Source organism: Primulina tabacum, chromosome 12 (genome assembly GCF_025594145.1).
Source record: "Primulina tabacum isolate GXHZ01 chromosome 12, ASM2559414v2, whole genome shotgun sequence".
Lineage (NCBI taxonomy): Eukaryota > Viridiplantae > Streptophyta > Magnoliopsida > Lamiales > Gesneriaceae > Primulina > Primulina tabacum.
In genome coordinates this window covers 25,628,140-25,655,680 of record NC_134561.1, presented here as the reverse complement: position 1 = coordinate 25,655,680, position 27,541 = coordinate 25,628,140, and the positions used below count along the sequence as shown (strand labels likewise).

Genomic DNA, 27,541 nt, shown 5'->3' with positions numbered 1-27,541 from the left:
AGTATAAACAACGTACACATGCATCTCATACAAACATATACAAAAACATATAACATTTGTAAACAACATATTTCATAATCTAATAAAACAAAAAGCAATATCAAGCTTTAAATCAAACTCTTAGAGTCTTAATCTTGACTCGACTCTTATCTAGGGATCCCAGTTTGAATAAGAACGTAACAAGTCTCCCACCTACTATTCCCAGCTAGATGGTGGCACGTTTTTATTCATAGACATTGGTCCTCTATATCAAATCTTTACAATAGGAGTCGATCTTCTCCTAAGCACATCGATATAAACCAAATGCTCAGTGACCTGGCACCTCTTCCAAAAACTTAGTGCATGCTTTGCTATAACTCAATAGACTAAGTATATCAATCTCAAGAATTGCAAATACATAAAAGCAATTACAATAAAGTATGTGGTTTTTGGAAACTCAAGCTATCTCTTACTCGAGTTGTATCTTCCCAGTTTAACATTGATTTATACCTTTCTTTTCTCGGGTTTTGGCTCCTTCTTCTACTGATTCTGAAGTTGAATTCTCGACTTCAAGTCTGCAATATCAATTTGGAATAACATGTTCGAGAAGTACAATATCACATACCACTCAAAGCAAGAATTCTCAATCTATTTACGTTTCGACGGCATAACGGCACAATCTTGAAATACCCCGGCAACTCAATATCAATAGATACATTCTCAACAACTCATAATCATAACTAACACAAATTGATATTCTGAAATTCTGCATAATCTCAATCAAATAAAATCTGGAAAATGATAACAATTGCATATTGTAGAACCCGAAAATCAGGTTACGTATAAGCCATGCATAATTTCTATTAAAAAAATGAATTTTATGAATATATATATGAAGTGATTTATTATTTTAAAAAAATAGATGTATTGATGTGAATCTTTATACGACGAATAGCAAACACGATTAAAATCGAATCGCTCCCTCAATTCAATAACGAACAAAGAATCGTTGTTGTCCCGATCTTTTTAATCAAGTGTGTGTGTTGTGATTTTCACCTCTAAACTATGAAAAGTCTAGCAACAATAATCACGAAATAAACAACCGAAATTATAACGAACCTTCGAAGAACAAGTCGACGACAATCCGCACAAGCACCGATCAACAAACGCCACAAAGTTAAAAAAATTTTGTTAAGTTTGATTTTTGAATAACAAAGCGAAGCTTTGAAAAGTTTGAGAGAAAACTCTAAACTTTGATAAAATATCAATAATAAATCTCAAAAAGTGTTCAAAATTTCGTGCAAATATGTCTACATATTAGAAAAAGATTGCAAATCTAGTTACCAAAATAATCAAAACTCTAACTAGGAAACTAGGATTTTTCCGGAACTGGTTCGCGCTCGGGCGGTAGAATATTACCGCTCGAGCGCCAAGGCTCTGCACTATTCACGCTCGGGCGGTAGAATGTTGCCGCTCGGGCGCCGGGTGTTCTGGAAATCACGTCTTGGACAGTCCATCTGGCACTCGGGCGGTAGTTTTTTTACCGCTCGGGCGCGAAGCATTCTGACACTTTTCTTCGTTCATCACTTGAATGGTGTTCCTATGCCTTCCGAACTCAATCCCATGCACCACAAACCCTTCAGCACTCTCTGCTCCTTGCTTGTAAGTCCTTCTTCATTGCTCATAAGTCCGTGCAACGCTTCCTTGAACTTCTTCAATCGTCCCCTCGTGATTGATCCCTCCGGTAACTCCAAAGGGTCCCATGCTTTCCTTGGCACCTGACCATCCGTGCTCGCATCATCCTCCCCTTCTTGAAAAGGATTTGTCCTCAAATCCAGCTCGTCACCTACATCAAACAACGACAAGTCACTAACATTAAAAGTAGAACTCACGTTATACTCACCTGGTAGATCGAGTTTGTAGGCATTGTCATTGATCATTTCAAGGACTTGAAATGGTCCATCGCCCCTAGGTAATAGCTTTGAACGTCTCTTCTCGGGGAACCTCTCCTTCCTTAAGTGTAACCACACCCAATCTCCCTTCTCAAATATCACTTTCTTCTTTCCCTTGTTGGCTTGCTTGGCATTTTGCTCATTCTTCTTTTCAATATTGGCCTTGACCTTTTCATGCAAACCCCTAACAAATTCAGCTTTCTTTTTGCCATCCATGTTTAACCTTTCACTCACAGGTAAAGACATCAAATCCAACGGAGTCAAAGGATTAAAACCATAAACTATCTCAAATGGCGAATAATTCGTAGTTGAATGCATGCAACGATTATACGCAAACTCAACAAATGGTAAACAATCTTCCCAATTCTTCAAGTTCTTTTTAAGAATAGCACGCAAAAGTGTTCCTAAAGTTCTATTGACAACTTCAGTTTGTCCATCCGTTTGAGGATGACATGTAGTAGAAAACAACAATTTTGTGCCAAGTTTAGCCCATAACGTCTTCCAAAAGTAACTCAAGAATTTAACATCGCGATCAGAAACAATAGTCCTAGGCATGCCATGCAACCTAACGACTTCTCTAAAGAATAGGTCCGCAATATGAGATGCATCATCAGTTTTGTGACAAGCAATAAAATGTGTCATCTTAGAAAACCTATCCACAACAACAAATATAGAATCCCTCCCCTTCTTTGTCCTAGGCAACCCCAAAACAAAGTCCATAGAAATATCAACCCAAGGTTCACTAGGGACGGGAAGTGGTGTATACAAGCCATGTGGTTGTGTTTTAGATTTAGCTTGCCTACAAGTAATGCACTTATCACAAACACGCTCAACGTCACGTTTCATGTGTGGCCAATAGAAATGTTCATGCAATGCACTTAAAGTTTTAGCCACACCAAAATGTCCCATTAGGCCACCCCCATGGGCTTCCCTAACAAGTAATTCACGAATGGATGATCTAAGGATGCACAACCTATCTTCCTTAAACAAGAAACCATGACGCAAATAAAACTTGTCATGTGGACCATGCATAGATATTTCAAATTCATTCTTAAAATCCTCATCTAGCACATATAATTCCTTCACATGCTCAAATCCCAAAACTTTACTCCAAAGTAGAGATTAGTACAAAGTTGAAGCTGTGATCAGTTGGCCGAGACCGACTTCTGTGCCAGAGATACGCAGTTTCATGGGTCTAGCAGGGTACTATAGACGATTCATCAAAGATTTCTCCAGTATTGCGAAGCCGATTACCCAGTTAACGCAAACGAATACACCATTTGTGTGGTCGGAGGATTGCGAGTCTAGCTTCCTAGAGTTGAAGAAGAGGCTGACCAGTGCACCTGTCTTGATGATTCTTTCGGGTACTGGCGATTTCGTTGTATATTGTGATGCATCTCACAGAGGGCTGGGATGTGTTCTTATGCAGCGAGGTCATGTGATCGCATATGCCTTTAGACAGCTGAAGCCACACGAGAGTCGATACCCCATTCATGATCTTGAATTGGCGCCTATCGTATTTGCCTTGAAGATCTGGCGTCACTATCTTTATGGTGAGAAATTTGAAATTTATTCTGACCATAAAAGCCTGAAATATCTGTTTTCTCAGTCAGAGTTGAACATGAGGCAGCGTAGATGGCTTGATCTACTGAAAGATTTTGATTGCGAGATCAAGTACTATCCAGGAAAGTCAAATGCAGCAGCAGATGCCTTGAGTCGAAAGGTTTGTGCCATATCCTTATCGACGATAGGTGTTTCGAATTTAGTTGAAGATTGTTGTTTGTCTGGTTTAGCATTTAACACAGATAGTAGACCGCTGAGAGTTGCTTCGATTCAAGTTGAGCCAGATTTGATTATGAGGATTAAAGAAGCTCAAAGAACATATCAGAATATACAGAAGTCAATTCAGATGGTCAGATCAGGACATTAGTCTGAATATCAGGTACGTGATTTTGTCCTGTATGTGAATAACCGTATTGTAGTGCCAGATGTTTCAGAGTTTAAACAACAGATATTGTCAGCAGCGCACTGTAGTCGGTTCAGCATTTACACCCTGGTGGCAGAAAGATGTATAACGATCTAAAGACACAGTTCTGGTGGAAACAGATGAAGTCAGACATTGCCGAATTTGTGTCTAAGTGTTTAAATTGCCAACGGGTGAAGGCCGAAAGAAAGAAGCCCGGAGGTTTACTTCAGAGTTTGTCTATTCCTGAATGGAAATGGGATCACATTTCCATGGATTTCGTGACGAAGTTACCTCGATCATCCCGGGGCTGTGATGCGATTTGGGTCATTATTGACAGACTGACCAAATCAGCGTGTTTTATTCCATACAGAATGACATATCGACACGATCAGATGGTAGAATTGTATGTCAGAGAGGTAGTCGATTACATGGTGTGCCGAAGTCTATCGTATCAGATCGTGATCCACGATTCACTTCTCACTTTTGCCACAGTCTGCAGCAGGCTTTAGGTACGACATTGCACCTGAGCACTGCTTATCATCCCCAGACAGAGGGACAGTCAAAGCGGACTATCCAGACTTTAGAGGACATGTTGAGGGCTGTAGTGCTAGACTTTGGCACTAGTTGGCAAGATTCACTACCGTTATGTGAATTCTCGTACAACAACAGCTATCAAACGAGCATAGAGATGGCATCGTTTGAGGCATTGTATGGCAAGAAGTGCAGATCTCCTTTATATTGGGATGATATATCTGAAGTACCAGAACTTGGGCCTGATATGATTCGGGAAATGACTGAGAAGGTGAAGATCATTCAGAAAAGAATGAAGACGGCACAGGATAGACAGGCCAAGTATGCCAATATCAGACGTAGACCGTTAGTATTTGAACAGGGAGACAGAGTTTTCTTGAAGATCTCACCTTTCCGAGGCGTTGTCAGATTTGGCAAACGCGGGAAGTTGTCTCCTAGATACATCGGTCCATATGAGATTCTTGAAAAGATTGGCGATCGAGCATATCGATTGGCTCTTTCTCCTTCTCTATCCGGGATACATGACGTTTTTCATGTATCGATGCTGCGTAGATACATGCCAGATTATTCTCATGTCATTCAGCCTGACGAAGCTGAGCTAGATCAGACGTTGAGTTATGTCGAACAACCGATACAGATTCTTGATCGGAAAGAGAAACAGCTCAGAACGAAGACTATTCCGCTAGTGAAAGTTCAATGAAGTCGTCATGGCACCGACGAAGCGACTTCGGAGACAGAAGCAGATATGAGACAGAAATATCCCGAGTTATTCTCGTGATGTGAGTATTTATTTAGCTTTGGATTTTACTGCTGTTTTTACATACTTTGATTAATTGATTTCACGTTCGAGGACGAACTAATATCTAAGAGGGGGAGAAATGTAATGCCCTAAATTGTATGTGGATAAAATGAAAAGATGAAGTGTTGCTTGAAGAAAGGGACCGCACCCGCGCCTAGTGAAGCACCGCACCCGCGGTGCATGGACAGAAAAATTGGTCATTTTACAGTAGGGTCACCGCACCCGCGGTCCAAGAAAGAAAGCACCCGCGGTTGATGGACAGAGAGTTGGAAAGTATTTACAGAAATGACACCGAACCCACGGTTCAAACGTCACCGCACCTGCGTTGATGTCACCGCACCCGCGGTTTTATATGTAGCGCACCCGCGGTCGTCGATTTTGGAAAGTGGATGAACCGCCGAAGCTTGATCGCACCCGCGGTTCCTGAACTACCGCACCCGCGGTCATGCGTGTTACTTGAAAAATATGACACTTGTCCCTCAACATGCAAGATATATAAAGTGTGTGTCTTCATTTCTCTCCTAGCACAGCTGAGACCACCGAGAGAAAGGGAGAGTTCTCTTCTTTTAAAGCTAGTTTGTACAAGAATTACACATCCAAACTTTAATCCAAGCATAGAACCTTGCTCCTTTCTTTAAGGGCTACAAAAGGATGTAAGTTTGGGTAAGTTTTAACATGTTTTGAAGTATACATGTTGGAGAAATGCTGATATACTTGTGATAATATGTTCTTGAGATGATTGATATCGTGGAAATGCAACCTGATCGAAGAACGGATGTTGTATGCTATAGTTATTATTTTCCAGCGTGTTTAGAGTTAACTTGTGCAGATTTTTAGTACTATCATATGCTTATGATGATGATTATGAGTTGAGACCTATGAATTATTGATATATGTGGGAGTTGGATTGACCGGTATTGAGAAATTACGTCGTTATGCCGTCAAATTGTACCGAGATCAAGTATTGAATTGGATATGTGTTGATTGAGGTTAGAGATTGATAGAATATGTATCAACATTTCCATTTTAGATTTGATAGTGACAGATTCGTCATCGAGACTTCGACATCGACAGACATTGTGCGACGAAAGGTATAACTCATGTTTTGTTTGGGGAAGACACAACTCAAATGAGATTCAGTTTGAGTTTCCCAACCAAATCACATACTAGAATTGTTGTTTATCATTTGATGTGATTGTGATTTGTTTATAGATTTATATTCAATCTCTTGATATGATGATGTCTTGTTTATAGATTTATATTCAAGCCTTTGAGATAGGAGAGTCATTGGCAGACTTGCCAAACTAGATGTTCGGTGGTATCGACGCTTCGGATCAGATTCACTCCGATTGTAGACATTCGATACAGATATGACCGAAGTCTAGGAATAAGACGTACAGTTACCCCGATTGGGAGGGTAGGTGACAGACAGTGACGTGTTATTCACACCGGGATCCCTAGAGTAGAGTCGATTCGAGTCAAGACATGATTTGATTTGAGTTGCATGTTTAGATAGATCGGTTTCATAGACTATGGAGCCATTGTTATTGCTTTCATGCATGATTTATGATTTCGTATCAGCATGTTTTATACTGGGATTTGTTCTCACCGGAGTTTCCGGCTGTTGTTATGTCTGTATGTGTGCATAACAACAGGTGAGACAGGATCAGGGTCACGACAGAGATGAGAGATCGAGATAGCGTGGTGACTTCGGGCGCAGCAGATTACTAGTGGTTTCTTTTACTAGACATGTACTATATTTTGATTATGGTTGTGATTGAACACTAGTTTGTATGAATGTATTAGAACAAGACATGTAATTATGGTTATTGAAATAAAATAAAGAATTATCTTGTGCTTGAGTTATAAACATTTGATTTAATTTTAAAAGCAAAATTTTGACCCGTATTTTTGAACGAGGATCCGATTAATCCCGAAAAGAATTGAGTTAGAGCCCGGGTCCCCACACATGATACGCCTAGTCACTAGTGCTTCACCTACAACCGCCTCATATCCCTCATCGGGATCCTCTAACGCAGGCATCTCATCATCATCGTCTTCCCCCTCACTTTGAGACTCATACTCACCATATTCATTCAAAATCATCACTCTTTTATTAGGGCACTTACTAGCAATATGTCCTAACCCTTGACACCTAAAACATCTAGTATCTCTAGAACGAGTAAGAAGAGTTCAAGATTTACCTTACACTCCTTGTTTAGGCGCCTCTGGTTTGGTCTCAAATTTGGGCTTGGTCACCACCTTATTCTCCTCACGCTTCACCACATTTGCTCTCCAAGAAGATGATGAACCCCCAGTTTGATTGGTGCGGCCAACTCCACGCCTTTTGAGTTGTTGCTCAACTTTTATGGCCATTTGCACCATCTCGTCTAGATCCAAGTAGTGCCGAAGCTCCACTTGATCTTGAATTTCCCTGTTCAAACCACAAAGAAAGCGAGCCATGGTCGCCTCACTATCCTCCTCAATATTTGCCCTAATCATGACTACCTCCATCTCCTTATAGTAGTCCTCAACACTCTTCAACCCTTGCCTCAAAGTTTGTTGATGTGAATCTTTGTACGAACGAATAGCAAACACGATTAAAATCAAATCGCGCCCTCAATTCACTGACGAACAAAGAATCGTTGTTGTCCCGATCTTTTGAATCAAGTGTGTGTGTTGTGATTTTCACCTCTAAACTATGAAAAGTCTAGCAACAAATAATCACGAGATAAACAACCGAGATTATAACGAACCTTCGAAGAACAAGTCGACGACAATCCGCAAAAGCACGATCGACAAACGCCACAAAGTAAAAACTTTGATAAGTTTGATTTTTGAATAACAAAGCGAAGCTTTGAAAAGTTTGAGAGAAAACTCTAAACTTTGATAAAATATCAAATAATGAATCTGAAAAGTTCTCCAAAATTTTGTGCAACATATGTTTATATCAAAAGATAACAAAAAAAATCTAGTTGCCATAATAATTAAAACTCTAACTAGTAAACTAGGATTCTTCCCGAAACTGACTCGCGCTCGGACAGTAAGTATGGCGCTCGGGCGGTAATATTTGACCGCTCGGGCGCCGATGCTGCTGGACTCAACTTCATCTATCACTTGAATAATGTTCTTGTGACTTCCAAACTCACTTCCATGCATCAAAAACCCTCCAGCACTTTGCACCTCGCTTGTAAGACCTTCTTCATTGCTCATAAGTCCGTGCAACACTTCCTTGAACTTCTTCAATCGTCCCCTCGTGATTGGTCCCTACGGCAACTCCAAAGGGTCCCATGCTTTCCTTGGCGCCTGATCATCCGTGTTTGCATCATCCTCCCCTTCTTGAAAAGGATTTGTCCTCAAATCCAGCTCGTCACCTACATCAAACAACGACAAGTCACTAACATTAAAAGTAGAACTCACGTTATACTCACCTGGTAGGTCGAGTTTGTAGGCATTGTCATTGATCCTGTCAAGGACTTGAAATGGTCCATCGCCCCTAGGTAATAGCTTTGAACGTCTCTTCTCGGGGAACCTTTCCTTCCTCAAGTGTAACCACACCCAACCTCCCTTCTCAAATACCACCTTCTTCTTTCCCTTGTTGGCTTGCTTGGCATTTTTCTCATTCTTCTTTTCAATATTGGCCTTGACCTTTTCATGCAAACCCCTAACAAATTCAGCTTTCTTTTTGCCATCCATATTTAACCTTTCACTCACAGGTAAAGGCATCAAATCCAACGGAGTCAAAGGATTAAAACCATAAACAATCTCAAATGGCGAATAATGTGTAGTTGAATGCATGCAACGATTATACGCAAACTCAACAAATGGTAAACAATCTTCCCAATTCTTTAAGTTCTTTTTAAGAATAGCACGCAAAAGTGTTCCTAAAGTTTTATTGACAACTTCAGTTTGTCCATCCGTTTGAGGATGACATGTAGTAGAAAACAACAATTTTGTGCCAAGTTTAGCCCACAACGTCTTCCAAAAGTAACTCAATAATTTAACATCGCGATCGGAAACAATAGTCCTAGGCATGCCATGCAACTTAACGACTCCTCTAAAGAATAGGTCCGCAATGTGAGATGCATCATCAGTTTTGTGACAAGCAATAAAATGTGCCATCTTAGAAAACCTATCCACAACAACAAATATAGAATCCCTCCCCTTCTTTGTCCTAGGCAACCCCAAAACAAAGTCCATAGAAATATCAACCCAAGGTTCACTAGGGACGGGAAGTGGCGTATACAAGCCATGTGGTTGTGTTTTAGATTTAGCTTGCCTACAAGTAATGCACTTATCACAAACACGCTCAACGTCACGTTTCATGTGTGGCCAATAGAAATGTTCATGCAATGCACTTAAAGTTTTAGCCACACCAAAATGTCCCATTAAGCCACCCCAATGTGCCTTCCTCACAAATAGCTCACGAATGGATGATTTAGGGATGCACAACCTATCTTCTCTAAACAAGAAACCATGATGCAAATAAAATTTATCATGTGGACCATGCATACAAGTTTCAAACAAACTCTTAAAGTCCTAATCTAGCACATACAATTCCTTCACATGCTCAAACCCCAAAACTTTTGACTCCAAGGTAGAGATTAGTACGTACCTTCGTGACAGTGCGTCGGCCACTACATTTTCCTTACCTTGCTTGTACTTGATGATGTAGGGGAATGTCTCTATGAACGCCACCCACTTGGCATGCCGCTTGTTCAGCTTTTGTTGCCCCTTAAGGTGCTTTAGGGATTCATGATCTGTATGAATCACAAACTCCTTAGGCCTCAAGTAGTGCTGCCACGTCTCTAGGGTCCTCACAAGTGCGTAGAACTCCTTATCATACGTGGGATAGTTCAGCGCTGCTCCATTGAGCTTCTCACTAAAGTATGCCACCGACCGCCCTCCTTGCATCAACACTCCACCAATACCTACACCTGAAACATCACATTCAATTTCAAAAGTATTAGCAAAATCAGGTAAAACAAGTAAAGGAGCATTAATTAATTTTTGCTTGATAATATTAAAGCACTTCTCTTGCTCCTCGCCCCAATGAAATGGAACGTTCTTCTTGATCACTGCCGTCATTGGTGCGGCCAACGTGCTAAAATCTTTTACAAACCTCCTATAGAAGCTTGCAAGACCATGAAAACTTCGGACTTGACCAACAGTAGTAGGCGTTGGCCAATCTCGAATAGCACTTACCTTTTCTTCATCAACTTGTATCCCTTGTGAGCTTACCACAAAACCAAGAAAGACAAGTTTGTTTGTACAAAAATCACACTTCTTTAAGTTAGCATACAAATTTTCAGTCCTTAATGTGATTAGTACAAATCTCAAGTGATTAACATGCTCATCCAAGTCCTTGCTATACACTAGAATATCATCAAAGTAAACAACAACAAACTTCCCTATGTATGCACGCAAGACATGGTTCATTAACCTCATAAAGGTGCTAGGAGCGTTAGTTAAGCCAAAAGACATGACCATCCACTCATATAACCCGTATTTGGTTTTAAAAGCAGTTTTCCACTCATTACCTTCTCTCATCCTAATTTGGTGATAACCACTCTTCAAATCAATTTTGCTAAAGATACAAGCACCATGCAATTCATCTAACATATCACCTATCCTAGGTATGGGATGCCTATACTTAATGGTTATGTTATTGATTGCCCTACAATCTACACACATACGCCATGAGCCATCTTTCTTAGGAACTAATAAAACAGGTACCGCACAAGGTGACATGGACTCACGCACAAAACCCCTATCTAACAACTCACTTACCTGCCGTTGAAGCTCCTTCGTCTCCTCCGGATTGCTCCTATAAGCTGGATGATTTGGCAATGCACTCCCGGGCACCAAATCAATTTGGTGTTCAATCCCCCTCAAAGGCGGTAGTCCTTGAGGTAGCTCCTCCGGAAATATATCATCAAATTCCTGCAATAGTGAAATAACAATGCTCGGAAGGGAACCGGCTATATCACTTGTGTTAAAGAGGATCTCTTTATAAAGAATCAACACAAGTGGTTCATATGTGTGCAACAAGTGTTTCAACTCACTTTTTTGGGCCATATATGATTTCTTTTTGGCCTATTTCCTCTCATTTTCTTTCCTCTCTTTTTCTTCCCTCTCATTTTTCTTTTGTATGGCTATCTCACTCTTTTTACCACTCTTTTTTCAGCCATCTCATTTTTGTTTTCAAAGGCCATCTCACTTTTTAGTTCACTCTTTTTTTCGGCCTCATCTCTCTTCTTTTTTTTTAAATGGTCCTCCAACACTTGCTTTGGGGACAAACGAAGTAATACAACGGTTTCCTTCTTCAATACAAAGGAGTACTTATTCTTGTATCCATCATGTGCCACCCGCCTATCATATTGCCAAGGTCTACCCAACAAGATATAACATGCATGCATGGGTACCACATCACACAAAACCTCATCCACATACTTCCCAATAGAAAAAGGCACTAGCACTTGTTTTGTTACCTTCACTTCCGCACAATCATTCAACCATTGAAGCCTATATGGTCGAGGGTGTTTTAGTGTAGGTAAGCCCAATTTCTCCACCATTTCAACAATAGCCACATTAGTACAACTCCCCCCATCTATGATTAAGTTGCAAACCCTTTGATTCACAAAACACCTAGTATGGAACAAGTTCTCTCTTTGGTTAGTCTCCTCCTCCTTGACTTGGGCACTCATGATACGCCTAGTCACTAGTGCTTCACCTATAACCGCCTCATATCCCTCATTAGGATCTTCTATCGCAGGCATCTAATCATCGTCACTCTCACTTTGGGACTCATATTCACCATAGTCATTTAAGATCATCACCCTTTTATTAGGACATTCACTAGAAATATGCCCTAACCCTTGACACCTAAAACATTTAACATCTCTAGATCGATTAGAAGGAGTTTCAGATTTACCTTGTACTCCTTGCTTAGGCGCCTCTGGTTTGGTCTCAAATTTGGGCTTGGTCACCACCTTATTCTCCTCACGCTTCACCGCATTTGATCTCCAAGAAGATGATGAACCCCCAGTTTGATTGGTGCGGCCAACTCCACGCCTTTTGAGTTGTTGCTCCACTTTTATGGCAATTTGCACCATCTCGTCTAGATCCAAGTAGTGCCGGAGCTCCACTTGATCTTGAATTTCCCTGTTCAAACCACAAAGAGAACGAGCCATGGTCGCCTCACTATCCTCCTCAATATTTGCCCTAATCATGACTACCTCCATCTCCTTATAGTAGTCCTCGACACTCTTCAACCCTTGCCTCAAAGTTTGTAACTTCTTAAACATCTCCCTATAGTAGTGATTGGGCAAAAACCTTTTCCTCATGACCCTCTTCATCTCATCCCAAGATTCAATAGGTCTCTCATTATACCTCCTTCTAGTGGTCACTAGTTGATCCCACCAAATGAGAGCATAATCTAAGAATTCCACCACCGCCAACCTCACCTTCTTTTGTTCGAAGTAGTGGTGACACTCAAACACAAAACTTCAGAATCGGTAGAAGAACGAGCCAAACCCCGAGAAAAGAAAAGTATAAATCAATGTTAAACCAGGAAGATACAACTCGAGTAAGAGATAGGTTGAGTTTCCCAAAACCACATACTTTATTGTAATTGCTTTTATGTATTTGCAATTCTTGAGATTGATATGCTTAGTCTATTGAGTTATAGCAAAGGATGCATTGAGTTTTTGGTGGAGGTGCCAGGTCACTGAGCATTTGGTTTATATCAATGTGCTTAGGAGAAGATCGACTCCTATTGTAGAGATTCGATATAGAGGACCAATGTCTAGGAATAAGAAAATACCACCATCTAGCTGGGAAGAGTAGGTGGGAGACTTGTTACGTTCTTATTCAAACCGGGATCCCTAGATAAGAGTCGAGTCAAGATTAAGACTCTAAGAGTTTGATTTAAAGCTTGATATTGCTTTATGTTTTATTAGATTATGAAACATGTTGTTTACAAATGTTATATGCTTTTGTATACGTTTGTATGAGATGCATGTGTACGTTGTTTATACTGGAAAATATATTTTTCACCGGAGTTATCCGGCTGTTGTTGTGTTTATATGTGTGGATGACAAAAGATGGGACAGGATCAGGGTCGAGAAGAAGATGAACGATCGAGATTAGAGTGGAGATCCGGACTTAGAAGTAGAATGGGCTTCCAACACTTGACATGTAGTTGTTGAACCCTAGTTTGTTGTGATTGTATATTGTACAAGACTTGTACTTTTGGATCATGTTGTAGATATTAAACTTGATCTTGTAATTTGAATAAGATGGGACCTAACTTGTTATAGAAATTTGTATACTTGTTTAATAATGTGTTGAACAATTTTAAAAAAAATTTTGCGGCCCAATTTGTTTAATTGATCCACTTAATCCCAAAGATGATTGAAGAAATGAATTAGCGTCCGGGTCCCCACAAATAAACACTCCACCACTTTTGTAACTTTTTCGAAAGTTGAGTTCAGTTTAGTGATAAACTGATACTCGGAAACTTGTCAGTCAATATCAATCAGTTAACAATTAAGTGCGGAATAAAACTGAATAATAGATAGAATAAAAACTGAGATAAGAACACGAGATTTTACGAAAGTTCGTAGATTTCAAACACTCCTACATCACCCATTCTATCACAAGGATATGATATTCAATAAAAGACTTTGATCGGTACAAAGTTTTGTACAGACCCACTCAAGTTTGGACTTAACACTGCCAAAACTGAAATTCTTAGTTTACAAAATGCTTCACAGTATACAACTGAATCTAGCACAACTGGTCTCTTACAGGATCGACCTTTACAATGATAACAATGTGATTGAAAGCTCGAAAGTGTAGCCTTGACTGCTTCGAATATATGCGATAAGCATGAGCTTTTATTTCAGCAGAGTAACATCGTATTTTTCAGAGAATAAATGAGTTTAGATGTTCAGAATTTTGATATATGTTCTCTTTTCTCAGCTGCTCTTCTCTGCTATATATAGGCTTTTCTTCAACGATAACATTTAATATTTGAATCTTTTTATCCGTTGGTTTTCCATGTCAATATTCTACCGACATTCGTACAGTGCTACTGACTTGCGGCGTTCCCACTATCTGTTGTGGTCTGCTTTTGTACTATTGTCGGTTGAACGTCCATTTCGTTAACTGATGACGTCTTCAACTGAAGAATTAGCTAAAGCAATGGCTGGTAAGCTCACAACTGAATGCAGCAACTTATCAGTTTCCAACTGATCAGTCAATTGACTGCGTAGGTTCAGATTTGAGTATTTTACAGTTACTCTCAAACTTCTTAATCAGTTAATCCAATCGATTTAAGCACTCAGTTTGTCAAACCACCGAATTTCAGTTTCCAACCATTTTTCCCATTTTGGTATTTGACAAAACTTGAAATTTATGAACTGATCAACTGAATCGAATACTTGTAGATAAAATAATCTTTTCAATCTACAGATTCATACAAAGTGTTTTTCAGATAGTCTAGACGTCTTGTAATCAAAGCTTGAGTATGGAAATGAGCTTCAAGTGACACTCTGTCTTTCCGAAGTTTGTCTAATTGAAGGAATGAAGAAGTGACGTCCTTTTGGATTTTGTGAAAATTTCCCAATGTGTTTTCTTTCATCGAATCAAATCTCATAATGTTCAAGAATTGAGTTTACTTGATATATGACAAGGTAGACACTATACAGGCGAGATTGGACTGGATCTCCTGAATTTCTTCAATCAAGGATCCACTTGCTATCGAGAAGCCAGGAGACATAGCTTCAGAAGCTGCTGGTTCCTGTTCTCTGTCTTGTTGATCAAAGATGATCAAAGCCCTATCAGTTGTATCCGCTTCAAGTGTCACCATTTTTGAATCCTGTTCTGGTAAGGTTTCCTGTTGAAGTTGTTGAAAAGGATTCGGATCTACAAAGGTACTTGATGGCTCTTCAGTTTGTTGATCAGCTATAATAATAGATGGTTTTTCAGTTTGTTGCGCAGCTGATGTACAAATTGGTTCTTCAGTTGGATGTACAACTGAAATAATAGCTGGTCATTCAGTCGGCACTTCTTCAGTTTGTGTCGAGTCTAGTTGAGCTTCTTCAAAAACTTCCTGTTCAGTCATGGCAGCTGACTGAACTGGCTGTTCAGTTTCTTTAAAAATAGCCTATTCGGCTGGTTCTTTTGCCTGATTGACTTGATCTTCAGTTTCAAAAAAAGGTTCAACTGCTCCAGTAGTTTCCAGCTGGATATCAGCGGTAACTAAATGGATAACTTCATCAAGATTGGCCAGTGACAGCTCAATATCTGAGTAAAGTTCAAGTTCAGCAGTTGAGGATGGAGGTGCAGAAGATAATGGTCGTACATTTTCTGAAGTAGAATCAGTTGCTTGCTTGAAAAACTCAGCAGCTGGTTCTTTGGACTGTCCTGATGTTGAGATGATTGTTCAGTTGGCTCTTGAGTTGAAAGATTTTGGGAATCTGCTAGGAGAGTCAGTTCTTGGTCAATTTTCCATTGTTTGATTTCTATCTGGAGCTATAGAAGATCCGAGTCCAGTTGATCATAAAAAGCTTTATCATTGAATGATGTTGGACTGGTAGGATCAAAATTGAGTCGCAACTGAGTAAGCATTTTTTCTAACTTCTTCTCACGTATCTGGTCAAAGAAGTATTTCTTCCGCTCCAGAGCATGAACAATTGAAGAAGCATTGATCATTTTAAGCATAACCTTCTCCAGTTTTATAAATTTCTCCAGAACTGATTTCTTCTAAAGCTGCGTAGCAAGAACTTCAGTTCTGAATTTAAGCCATTCATCGTAGACTCTCGGCTTTGTCAAAGAAAAATCATTGATCTCATCAGATCAATATGATTTTGAATCAGTTATGGCATGATGAATGTTGAGCCCTGAAGTTTTGGCATCAATTTTCTCTCTAATCACTACTTCTTTCGGTCTTGCAATCGGTAGACTAGTGTGGCCAATAATGTTAATCAAAGGAGCCTTGATTCGAGCCGATTTCTTTTTATCACCAGATTTGGTGATCTTCTCCTTTGATTGAGCACCAGATTGAGGTAGCTGAACCTCATCTGAAGATTCAGTTGGAATAGCTTGCAGTGGTATAGCCTGGATAGGCTGTTGAGCTTCTGACTGAATCATCCGTTCAGTTAGGATGGTTCCAACTATAGCAGCAGGTTTGGTCTTTAGAGTCCTGGGTTTCTTGGTGATTATTGGCGACGGAGTCTTCTCAGAGTCAGTCTCAGAGACATTCAGTTTGCTTGATTGTCTTCTAGACTTTTGTCTTAGCCTTTTTGACTTGGGAATTTCCTGCATCCCAATTTTTTTTTTTACTTTAAAAAACCGCTGAGGAGACATGTCCAATTTGAGCTTCGGTGACTGGGCATTTTTAGCATTGAAAACCTTGAACTTGGAAGATTTCTCAGCAGCATCACCTACTAACCCCTTTACCTTCAGCAAATAGTTGAGTTGCTCAGCGTATCCCTTGGATTGCTTGGTTGATTGGAACATGTTCTTCATGATATTGAAGATAATGTTCTTCCAGTTCATTTTCCTGTCAACCATGATTGCCATCATGGCTTGAAATTTTTCCAGGGTTAGGGAAGCAAATGAACCTGCCTTTGCCAATAGCCTCTTGGCTACAATATCTGCCAGCAACTATACCTTTTGCTTAGTTCCTTCTTGGGATCGAAAACCTTGATCTTCCGACCATCAGCAGAAAGAAGAGTTTGCATCTCTTCAACATCATATGCCTTCACCTCTGTGATATATGCAAGCCCCTCAGAATGCAGTTGAAATAGGTCGCTGAAGAAGTCTCCATCAACAATCAGCAGCTGAGTGTTGATAATAGTAGCGATCTTGCCATCAGTAGTGATGTATCCATTAGCGTAGAAGTCTTTAATCTCCTTCAGATAAATTTCTTGGGAAGATTTTCCCAGAAATTCCTTCAACCCGGCTGCTTCAAGTTTGAGAAAGATATTTTTTATGCCCTTATCATTCACAGTTAAGACTGAATCAAAATCAACAGCCATAGCGTTGAGAATGTGAGCAGGAACTTGGTTCACCATCTGAGTGAATTGAGATCTGCAAAAGAGAATAAGCTTTGAGTAGTAATTTGCTCTAAATGCTGATGGCGCATAACAGAGAAGAACTGAATTGAGGCGGGGTATAGTACATATGGATGTGACTGTTTAAAATTTTTGGACACGTGTTAGTCCAGGAAAATTTTGATAAAAGCGTGCGTATGTGTGATGAAAACGTGTGAAGAATATAAATGGATCATTTGAGTCCACGTTTCAAAACACTATTTGTTGAAAGACAGTAATTAATGCATAAACAATCAGTCACATCAGTTAATATGAAATCATTACTGATTAATCAGTTAACGTACTGGAGAAGATCAGTTGGAGCAATCAACTGAGTTGTCAGTTGTGAGCTGAGTCACATCAACTGAAGACCTTCTAACTATTTTGTTCTCAGTTAACCGATTGAATCAGATATTCCCCCTTAATAAATGCATATTTTAAAATTTGAAAATTTAAACGACGGTTAAAATGACGTGTAATTAAAGAAAGAGAAATCTTATGGCCAGAAGATGAATCGTCCAGTGTAATGACTGCGTCTCTTTATATGCCTTGAGCCTTGACTATAAATAAGAGTATCATGGTTAATCACAATTTATCAGTAAGTAGATATCAGTCTCAAATAATAATGGCAGGAGCAAGTGGTTCAAAGAGTCCAGATATGGCTGAAACGTTTATGCTGTCAGCTGTAGAAGCACGGAAGCCAGTAATGGAGAACGAAGTTTATGAGAAGATTCTCCATTTCTGGATAAAGCTTCAAGACTTCCAATCCTTCCAGCAGGGAGGATCAGTTGCTACCCCAAACGGGTAGCAACGATGAGGAAATATCGGCGGCGCCTTCGCGTTGCTGATGAGGTGGACATCTTCACTTATGAAAGTGTCTACCTTCTGATGATTAAAAAAGAAAGGAGGATTCTGAAAAAGATCGCTATTTCAGAGGGCTTCCTAAAGATTTCCGCCGGGGGATTAACCACTTGGTTATCCTCGTGGAGGTCTCTGTAGAGTGTCGTCTCAACTGATATCCCCTGTGAAACCCTGACCCATTTTAAAATAATAAACTCTATAATGCGGAAGCTTTAAAAAAATAGACTTGGAGGAAAGTATGTACTTTTAAAAAAATTTGAAAGAGTTTACTCGTAAAAAGAACTCACCAAATGTCTCAAGCAATAAAACCAATACATCATAAAAATTCCCACAACTAATACATAAAGATATACCAAATCAAAAGTATTGCATTTGATTACCAAAATAATTTAGTCAAGTTTACACTCCAAAAATATCAAATGTTTTACAGCAAAATATATTCACCACTTCAACCATTTCAAAACAAAATAAATTCTTAATCATCCATAGACAAAAAAATCATTTCATCCTTCCTCCAAGCTTGGCACATTTCTTTCTTCCGTCTCGACACGCCACCTTATCAATCTCGGTTACCTGCTTCTGCATCTCATGAACATAACTGAAATGAGTTATAAAAACTCAGCAAATAGACCTTTAAATAACAAGTACATATACCATAGTGTAAAGAAGGAGTCCATACAATTTCTTAACCGTAATATGCCATTAGTCAATAAAATGCATATATAACAATTATTAGATGACATCTATAGAATAATTCATTTCTTTTCATTCGTATGGCATTGATAGGTCATCAGTCAATGGTACACATGTACGTCTCAGTCAAAATCAGTAATAGTACATGTCATTATGTTTATCAACTTTAGTCAAGTGGGTTTAGAATTATCATAAGTAACACCACAATACCATATAACCATCAACCAATAAAAACATTCATTGAAAAATTTTATCAAACACGTGGTGTGCGTACTAAAGAATTAGCTCCTTTACTTTGCTCTTGTCAACAATTTCATTTATTTTCAATATATCATTACATACAATATACATAATCAATGATTTAAAGGAGCTAAAATCAATAGAAACTTCATTATCATATACATAGCTAATGAGATGCATTCAAAGGAAAAGTCTACTTCCAACCCAATATACAAGTAGTTGCTTAGCTCTCGAGGGATTCCTACAACACAATGATAATAATAATACCATCAATAGTTACATTAACAAACTTACCTCAACTTTCAAACCAAACAAACCACTGTGAGAAGAGAAAAGAAGAGAAGGGAAATGAGGAAAATGAGAGTCTCATTTGATTTTATGCCTTAAATCACACAAAACACACTTTTCCACTGTACAGGGCGCTGGGGCGGTCGAGTTTTACCGCCCTAGAGCAGAACTTAGTGTCGAAAAACCAAAAATACAGATCCAGGCGCGCTGGGGCGGTCAAACATTACCGCCCTAGCGCGGCACCTTTTGTCCCTGTGCGCGCTCTGCGCACAACTTCTCCAAAGATTGCTACAGAAATGCCTCTTCCTTTCATAATTAGAAAAGGGGGTAAACATGAAAATTGTAGCCCTATGTCTTGGCTTTCATCTCCAATTGGCCTCATGTCATTTAAAGGCATGAGTAAATAGTTATGCTCATTCTCCCAACATTTGTCATTGTAGGAACGACGATACGCACGACACACTTCGGGGCGCTTTTGGTTTATCTTCCACAATGATTTGAACAAAACTCAAAGCATGAAAGTTATAGCCTTATATCTTATCTTTCTATTGAAAGTGACTTCACAATAATTTGATCAATATACAAAATATTATGCTAAAAATCACAACTACTGTCATAGTTTTCATGCCGATTAAGCACTTCCATTACCTAATTGGCTCAAGATGAACTTTCTATTCAACCCATCCATTATCTATTCCATTCTATAACATTCATTACCATTCATATCATAATGTAAAGCCATAAACCATCACAATAAAAATACCGTAATTCATAATAAAAGACATGAACGATCGGCTATTACAAATCTCTTCCCATTATAAAAATTTCGTCCCCGAAATTTACCTCAAGATGTAAACAATTCAGGATAACGTTGCTTCATCTCTTCCTTGGGTTCCCATGTTGCTTCTTCGATGATATGATTACTCCATAACACCTTCACGATCCCAATTTCTTTGTTTCTAAGCACTTTAACATTTCGATCCTGTATTTGTACCGGCCGTTCATGATAACTCAATTTTGGTGTTAAGACTAGTGGTTCGTGATGAAGTACATGAGTTGGATTCGATACATATTTACGAAGCATTGAGACATGAAACACATTATGCACTTTATCCAAGTCCGGAGGCAAAGCCAATCGATAAGCTCGCTCGCCAATCCTATCAAGAATCTCGAAAGGTCCAATAAAACGAGGACTCATGTGGGGCCCTTAACTCCTAATCGTTATTACAACACAATCTGATTAGGGTTAATTAATTACAGCGGAAAACGAATTTAAATTTTCTTTACAATTAGCCCAAATCATTTTATTTGAATACTAAAAATAGTATTTTATCTCATATCATAAAACTCGCCCACACATAATCAAAACCAATCATATACAAACAACTCATATCCTCGGGACATGCCCCGGTATATAAATACATATATATATACTGGGAACAAAACATAAAACCTGAGCCCAAACTGTGATTCCTCCAGAAGTACCCTCTCCGGCCTTCTGATATCCTGGAGTACCTGCCATTGTCCACACACAAAGACAACAGCAGCCCCACTTGGGGGTGAACAAAGCTCCGTATGGAACAATCATCATATATACCACAAGTATCTAAACAATGATATATGGTATGCAATGCATGTATGTCGTGGAGGTATCAGGTCAAATGCCCATCCACTGAGCACATGTCAGAATCAAACGAATCGCTATCAAATCAATGCTCGAGCTGGCACACCGGCCTCAATAAGGGATACTCGTATGATAGCGTCGACAAAGCGCCATCAAATCCCCAAATCTCAATCAAGCGTCAGGGCCACAAATGTCTATGTTTTAAGGGTCATGTAATACCAAACATAGCATTGTGTTCACAAACCCCATAATCCAATCAAATCATATCAGGGTATCCAAAGATCATAGCTCAACGTGCATGTCATGTATCGATGTATGCATCAAACAATGTGTGTTAACAAAACATTTATTTTATAAATCGATATTCAAATCACAATGTCATGTATGCCACATAAACTCAACAAATAAGGCATATAGACATGTATTCTCATTCCAATCAATCAAACCAATCCAGCATATATCATATAATACAGATACCTGTCGTATGTTACCCGGTCGCAACATACCTCAATTCTTCGTTCCAGTTGATGTAGCTTGAAGATACCCGTATAATAATCTATCTACATCAATAACATATTCATTTCAATCAATAACATGTTCCAAAATCAATAATATAAGTTCCGAATATCTTTTGAAACTTTGAAAATTCATATCAAATCCAATTCATAACATAATTCAATTCCAACTTCAAAACTTAGTTTCTTGACGGTTATTCTACCACATATAGGAATCTCGACTTCAAATACATGCTATTTCAGCACTTTCATATTTAGAGCTGCTGAAACTAGAAGAAATTTACCTCAAAAAGAAGCTCTCGACGCGAAGATTCCAAATATATAATTTGTTTCGCGTTTGGATAACGTTTGGAAGTCGATTCGGATGAAAGAAATCGAGTTTCTCCCGTGTCTCTCTCGAAGCTGTTGAAATCAAATGAAGAAAACGTACAGCAAACTCGTTCTTATCTTCCACCGTTCTCGCGCTCGGGCTGTAGAATTCTCGCACCCGAGCGCGAGACATTCTGTCCTCGAGTGTGATTTGTACCGCGCTCGGGCGGTCACAAACTACCGCTCGGGCACAGAATGTTCTATCCGAGCCTCAATTTTGTGCTACGCTGGTGCTCGGGCGCCATACGTTCTGTACAAAATGTTGATTTTGTATTGTATCAGCGTCCGACTTCTCCACTCGAGCTCTTACAACTCCAATTCTGTTAATTAATCAATATCTAGTACGATATTTCATTATTAACACTTATTTTCTCATTTTCCATTGTCATGATATACCTCATATACATAATCACATGACAATTTCATAAATTATCGATAATCAACATAGGATTTACGATAATACGATAGACGGTCCTTACATTTCTCCCTTACTTAAAAGATTTCGTTCTCAAAATCTCAAACATCTCTATATACATAACATTGGCAAACATATATATGTCACCAGTTATAGTACATATCAAAACTAAAATCAGTAAACGGATCAGTATACATTGAATACAATGGAACAGATGGAATAGAATCAAATAAATGCGGATATGAATCTCGCATCTTGCTCTCCAATTCCCACGTCGACTCTTCCACACCATGCCGTGTCCATTGTACTCGAACTAGCGGAATCGATTTATTACGCAATATCTTTTCCTTTCGATCCATAATGCGAACAGTTTGTTCAACATAGGAAAGAGAAGGATCAAGTTCAACCTCATCAGGTGCAAGTACATGTGATGGATCTGGTTCATATTTCCTCAGCATAGAAACATGAAATACATCGTGAATGGCAGATAAAGATGGTGGCAATGCCAGTCGATAAGCAAGATCCCCAACTCGATCAAGAAACTCGTATGGACCAACATATCGAGGAGATAATTTACCTCGCTTGTCGAATTGAATAGTGCCTCTAAAGGGAGATATTTTTAAAAAAAATTTGTCACCTTTCTGGAATTCTAAGGGTCGTCTTTGTTTATTCGCATAACTCGTTTGACGATCTTGAGCAGCATTCATTCGCTGTCGAATCAACTGAACCTTATCATTCATTTTCTGTATCATTTCAGGTCCAGTCAATTGTCTTTCACCAATCTCATCCCAGAATAACGGTGATCTACATCGTCTCCCATATAGAGCTTCAAACGGTGCCATACCAATACTCGTTTGAAAACTAATATTATAAGAAAATGCAACCAATGGTAAGGCATCCTGCCATCCCATTCTGAAATCCATCACAATCGCACGTAGCATATCTTCCAGAGTTTGAATTGTACGCTCAGTCTGGCCATCAGTTTGAGGATGATAAGCAGTACTCATAGCCAAACGCGTATCCATCGCTTCTTGGAAACTACCCCAAAATTTAGAAGCAAACCTGGGATCACGATCAGATACAATTGAGACTGGCACACCGTGCAGTCTCACTACATTCTCGATGTATAAACGGGACATTCTTTTATAAGGACAAGTCTGCTCATACGGAATAAAATGTACAGATTTTGAAAGCCGATCAATAATAACCCAAATAGCATCACAACCCTTGGGCGAACGAGGTAAATGAGTCAAAAAATCCATAGCAATATGTCCCAATTCCATTTCGGGATTTTGAGACTATGGAGCCATCCTCCCGGTTTCATTCTCTCGGCTTTCACTTGCTGGCAGACAAGACATTTCGAAATAAACTCAGCAATGTCCTTCTTCATACGTTTCCACCAAAATTGAGGTCTCAATGTCAAATACATCTTTCGACCTCTAGGATGAATACTATATTTGCTACAATGTGCTTCTTTAAGAAGGGCAGATTTCAAATCAAAATCATCAGGAACTACCAGCCGACCATTAAGTCGTAAAGAACCATCAGAAGAAATCTGGAATCCAGACTGATGTCCTACAGATACAAGTTCTTTCGACTTTTGGATCTGAGCATCGCTTGGTTGGGCCTTTCGAATTTTCAATATCAAGTTCGGCTCAATTTGCAATGCTGAGACAGTGACAGAATTCCAATTCGAGTGAAAAGTCCAGCCAGATGTACATATATCCTCATGTACCTTGGCGACACAAACAGAAGCTAGAACAGAATCATAAACTTTCCGACTAAGGACATACGCAGTAACATTCACCGATCCAGTGTGATAATGAATCTCACAATCAAAATCCTTCAGGAGATCAATCCACCTGCATTGCCTCATATTCAAATCAGATTGAGAAAAGAGATATTTCAGACTCTTATGATCTGAATAGATAACAAACTTTTCTCCGTACAAATAATGGCGCCAAATCATCAAAGCAAATAAAATGGCGGCCAATTCAAGATCATGAACAGGATAACGAATTTCATGAGATTTCAATTGACGAGACGCATAAGCAACCACTTTGCCGTGTGCATCAGAACACAGCACAAACCTTTACCAGACGCATCTGTACACACTACAAATCCTCCGGTACCTGAGGGAATAGTAAGCACAGGTGCTGTGGTCAATCTCGTCTTCAATTCAAGAAAACTAGCTTCACATTCATCTGACCAAATGAATCGCTGATTCTTCTGTGTCAGTTGAGTAATAGATTTAGCTATCTTCGAAAACCCTTCAATAAAACGACGATAATATCCAGCTAAACCCATGAAGCTACGGATCTCAGGAACATTCGTAGTTCTTGGCCAATTCAATACAGCTTCGACCTTAGAAGGATCAACAGATATGCCATGTCTCGAAATGACGTGGCCCAAAAATACTACCTTGTCCATCCAGAATACACATTTGGACAATTTAGCATATAAATGACTAGTACGAAGAGTTTGAAGTATCATTCTCAAATGTTCAGCATGCTCCTTGTTCGATTTCGAATATACAAGAATATCATCAATAAAAACAATAACGAATCGGTCAAGATAATCTCGGAAGACACGATTCATTAGATCCATAAAAACAGCAGGACCATTCTTGAGACCGAAAGGCATAACCAAGAACTCATAGTGGCCATTCCTGGTACGAAAAGCAGTTTTGGGCACATCTTCGTCTCGAACTCGTACTTGATGATACCTAAAACGAAGATCAATCTTCGAGTATACAGAAGTACCCTGAAGCTGATCAAATAAGTCATCAATACGAGGAAGTGGGTATTATTTTTCACAGTAGCCCGATTCAATTGCCTATAATCGATACACATTCGCATAGTACCATCTTTCTTTCGAACAAATAAAACTGGAGCTCCCCAAGGTAATACACTCGGTCGAATATATCCCTTATCGAGAAGATCCTGTAATTGTTCTTTCAATTCTTTCAATTCCAATGGTGCCATGCGATAGGGAGCTTTAGATATGGGAGCAGTCCCCGGCACAAGATCAATACTAAACTCAACTTCTCGATGAGGAGGAAAATCAGGAATCTCATGGGGAAATACATCTGGAAACTCTTTCGCAACAGGAATCTCAGATAAAGAAGGCTCCTTCTTAGAGGCATCAATAGCGTAGATAAGATAACCCTCATCCCCGCTAAACAAAAGTCGGGACATTTCCAAAGAGGATACCAATGGAATTTCGGCTTGGGAACCCTTGCCATAAAAATTCCACTTGGGTCCATCAATCGGTCGAAATCGAACCACTCCATGACAACAATCAACAGTAGCTCGATTTGTCGTCAAGATATCCATGCCAACAATTTAACCAAAGTCGTGCATTGGGAGGACAATCAAATTCAGAAATATCACATTATCCTCGTATATCAATACACAATTATGCACAACTTTCTCAGACAAAATAATCTTTCCTGCTGGCGTGACTATCGATAATGTATCATACAACGGGGTACACTCAATACCATGAGATGCAACAAATGCATGAGATATGAATGAATGAGATGCTCATGTATCATATAAAATACGTGCAGGATAATCGCAAAGCATGCAAATACCTGCAATCACACCACCAGGAGCTTCTTTCGCCTGATCCTCCGTCATAGCATACACTCTAACTTGAGGAGGAAATTGAGCAGTCAGACCACCTGGTCCTCGATATCGTGGGACACTCGACTGCTGAAAAGAAGGAACAGGAACAGTAGGTCTCATCATGCTGGGGCCACCTCTAAATCCTGGCTGGGGTTGAGAAGAAGTCGTACCCCTGTTTGGACATACTCGAGAGAAATGGCCTTCCTGCCCACACTGATAACAAGTACCAAACATACTTCGACACTGCTCGATAGTATGTTTACCCTCACAATGGCTACAGTAAGGAGCAATCACAGGAATCTCTCTCTGGATCCACTCGAACTCGAAGAAGACGAAGAAACAAAACCAGTCTTCTTGAACTTTTTACCTCTTGGACGCATGTAGGCTGCTGAGCTGACACTGGTGGTGGAGGAGTATACTGCGGACCTCCTCGCCTGAGTCCAGCCTCGGCTGCCTTAGCTCGTTCAACTACCTCTGCGTAGCTGGTAGGTAAACCAGAAACAACAAAAGTATATAAAGTAGGATGCAATCCATTCACAAACCTGTTATATTTCGCTTTTGCATTCCTAGCTACGTAAGGTGCATACTTCAAAAAAGTAGAAAATTTCGAAGCATATTCTGCAACAGTCATCGTTCCCTGCTGCAGACTATTAAATTCATTCTCCTGAGCAGTATAATAGGAAGGAGGGGAATACTGCTCCAAAAACTGGGCCATGAAGACATCCCATGTGGTTTCAATCCCGGCTTCTTTCAATCCAATCTCAGCGGCTTCCCACCAAGATTTTGCTCGGTCTTTCAACTAATAGAGAGCATGTTTCAGTCTCCGAGCCTTGGAATATTCAACAATATTAAACAAATGCTCGATATCCTTTAACCAAGCCTCTGCTCTTTCTGCACTCTCCGTGCCAAAGAACTTCGGTGGTTTCAGATCCTGGAATCGAGCCATCACTATATCCATGGACAATCCTTCAAATTGTCCAACTATCCTCTCAGCACTGCTACTCGTCGTTTCATTTGTGTGATCCATCTACAAATCAATGATGAATATCACAAATCAATATCAATTTCACATCATCATCAATCTCATCCATAACTTACTCAAACTAAATCAAGTAGGAGCAAGTAATACAAATAGATCAAGCACAAACGCACAATTCATTGGTGCCTATTCATGTGTACACAAGACTCAGTCGAGCATTCCCAGCTATGCTCTGATACCATACAATGTAGGGCCCTTAACTCCTAATCTTTATTACAATGCAATCTGATTAAGGTTAATTAATTACAGCGAAAAACGAATTTAAATTTTCTTTACAATGAGCCCAAATCATTTTATTTGAATACTAAAAATAGTATTTTATCTCATATCATAAAACTCGCCCACACATAATCAAAACCAATCATATACAAACAACTCATATCCTCGAGACATGGCCCTGTATATAAATATATATATATATACTGGGAACAAAACATAAAACCTCAGCCCAAACTGTGACTCCCTCCAGAAGTACCCTCTCCCGCCTACTGATATCCTGGAGTACCTGCCATTGTCCACACACAAAGACAACAATAGCCC

The 27,541-nt window shown here is 39.4% G+C and overlaps 1 protein-coding gene across 1 annotated transcript; it reads right to left on the bottom strand.

Moving 5' to 3' along the window:
• Nucleotides 1–20,254: 20,254 nt before the first annotated feature.
• On the bottom strand, nt 20,255–20,608 carry LOC142520291 (uncharacterized). The gene has a single exon (XM_075623294.1). The coding sequence runs from the start codon at nt 20,606–20,608 to the stop codon at nt 20,255–20,257; it is 354 nt and encodes a 117-aa protein (XP_075479409.1).
• Nucleotides 20,609–27,541: the final 6,933 nt, after the last annotated feature.

Coding starts and splice junctions, on each gene's coding strand:
- LOC142520291 (XM_075623294.1), bottom strand. CDS start 20,608: ATGAGTCCTCGTTTTATTGGACCTTTCGAGATTCTTGATAGGATTGGC.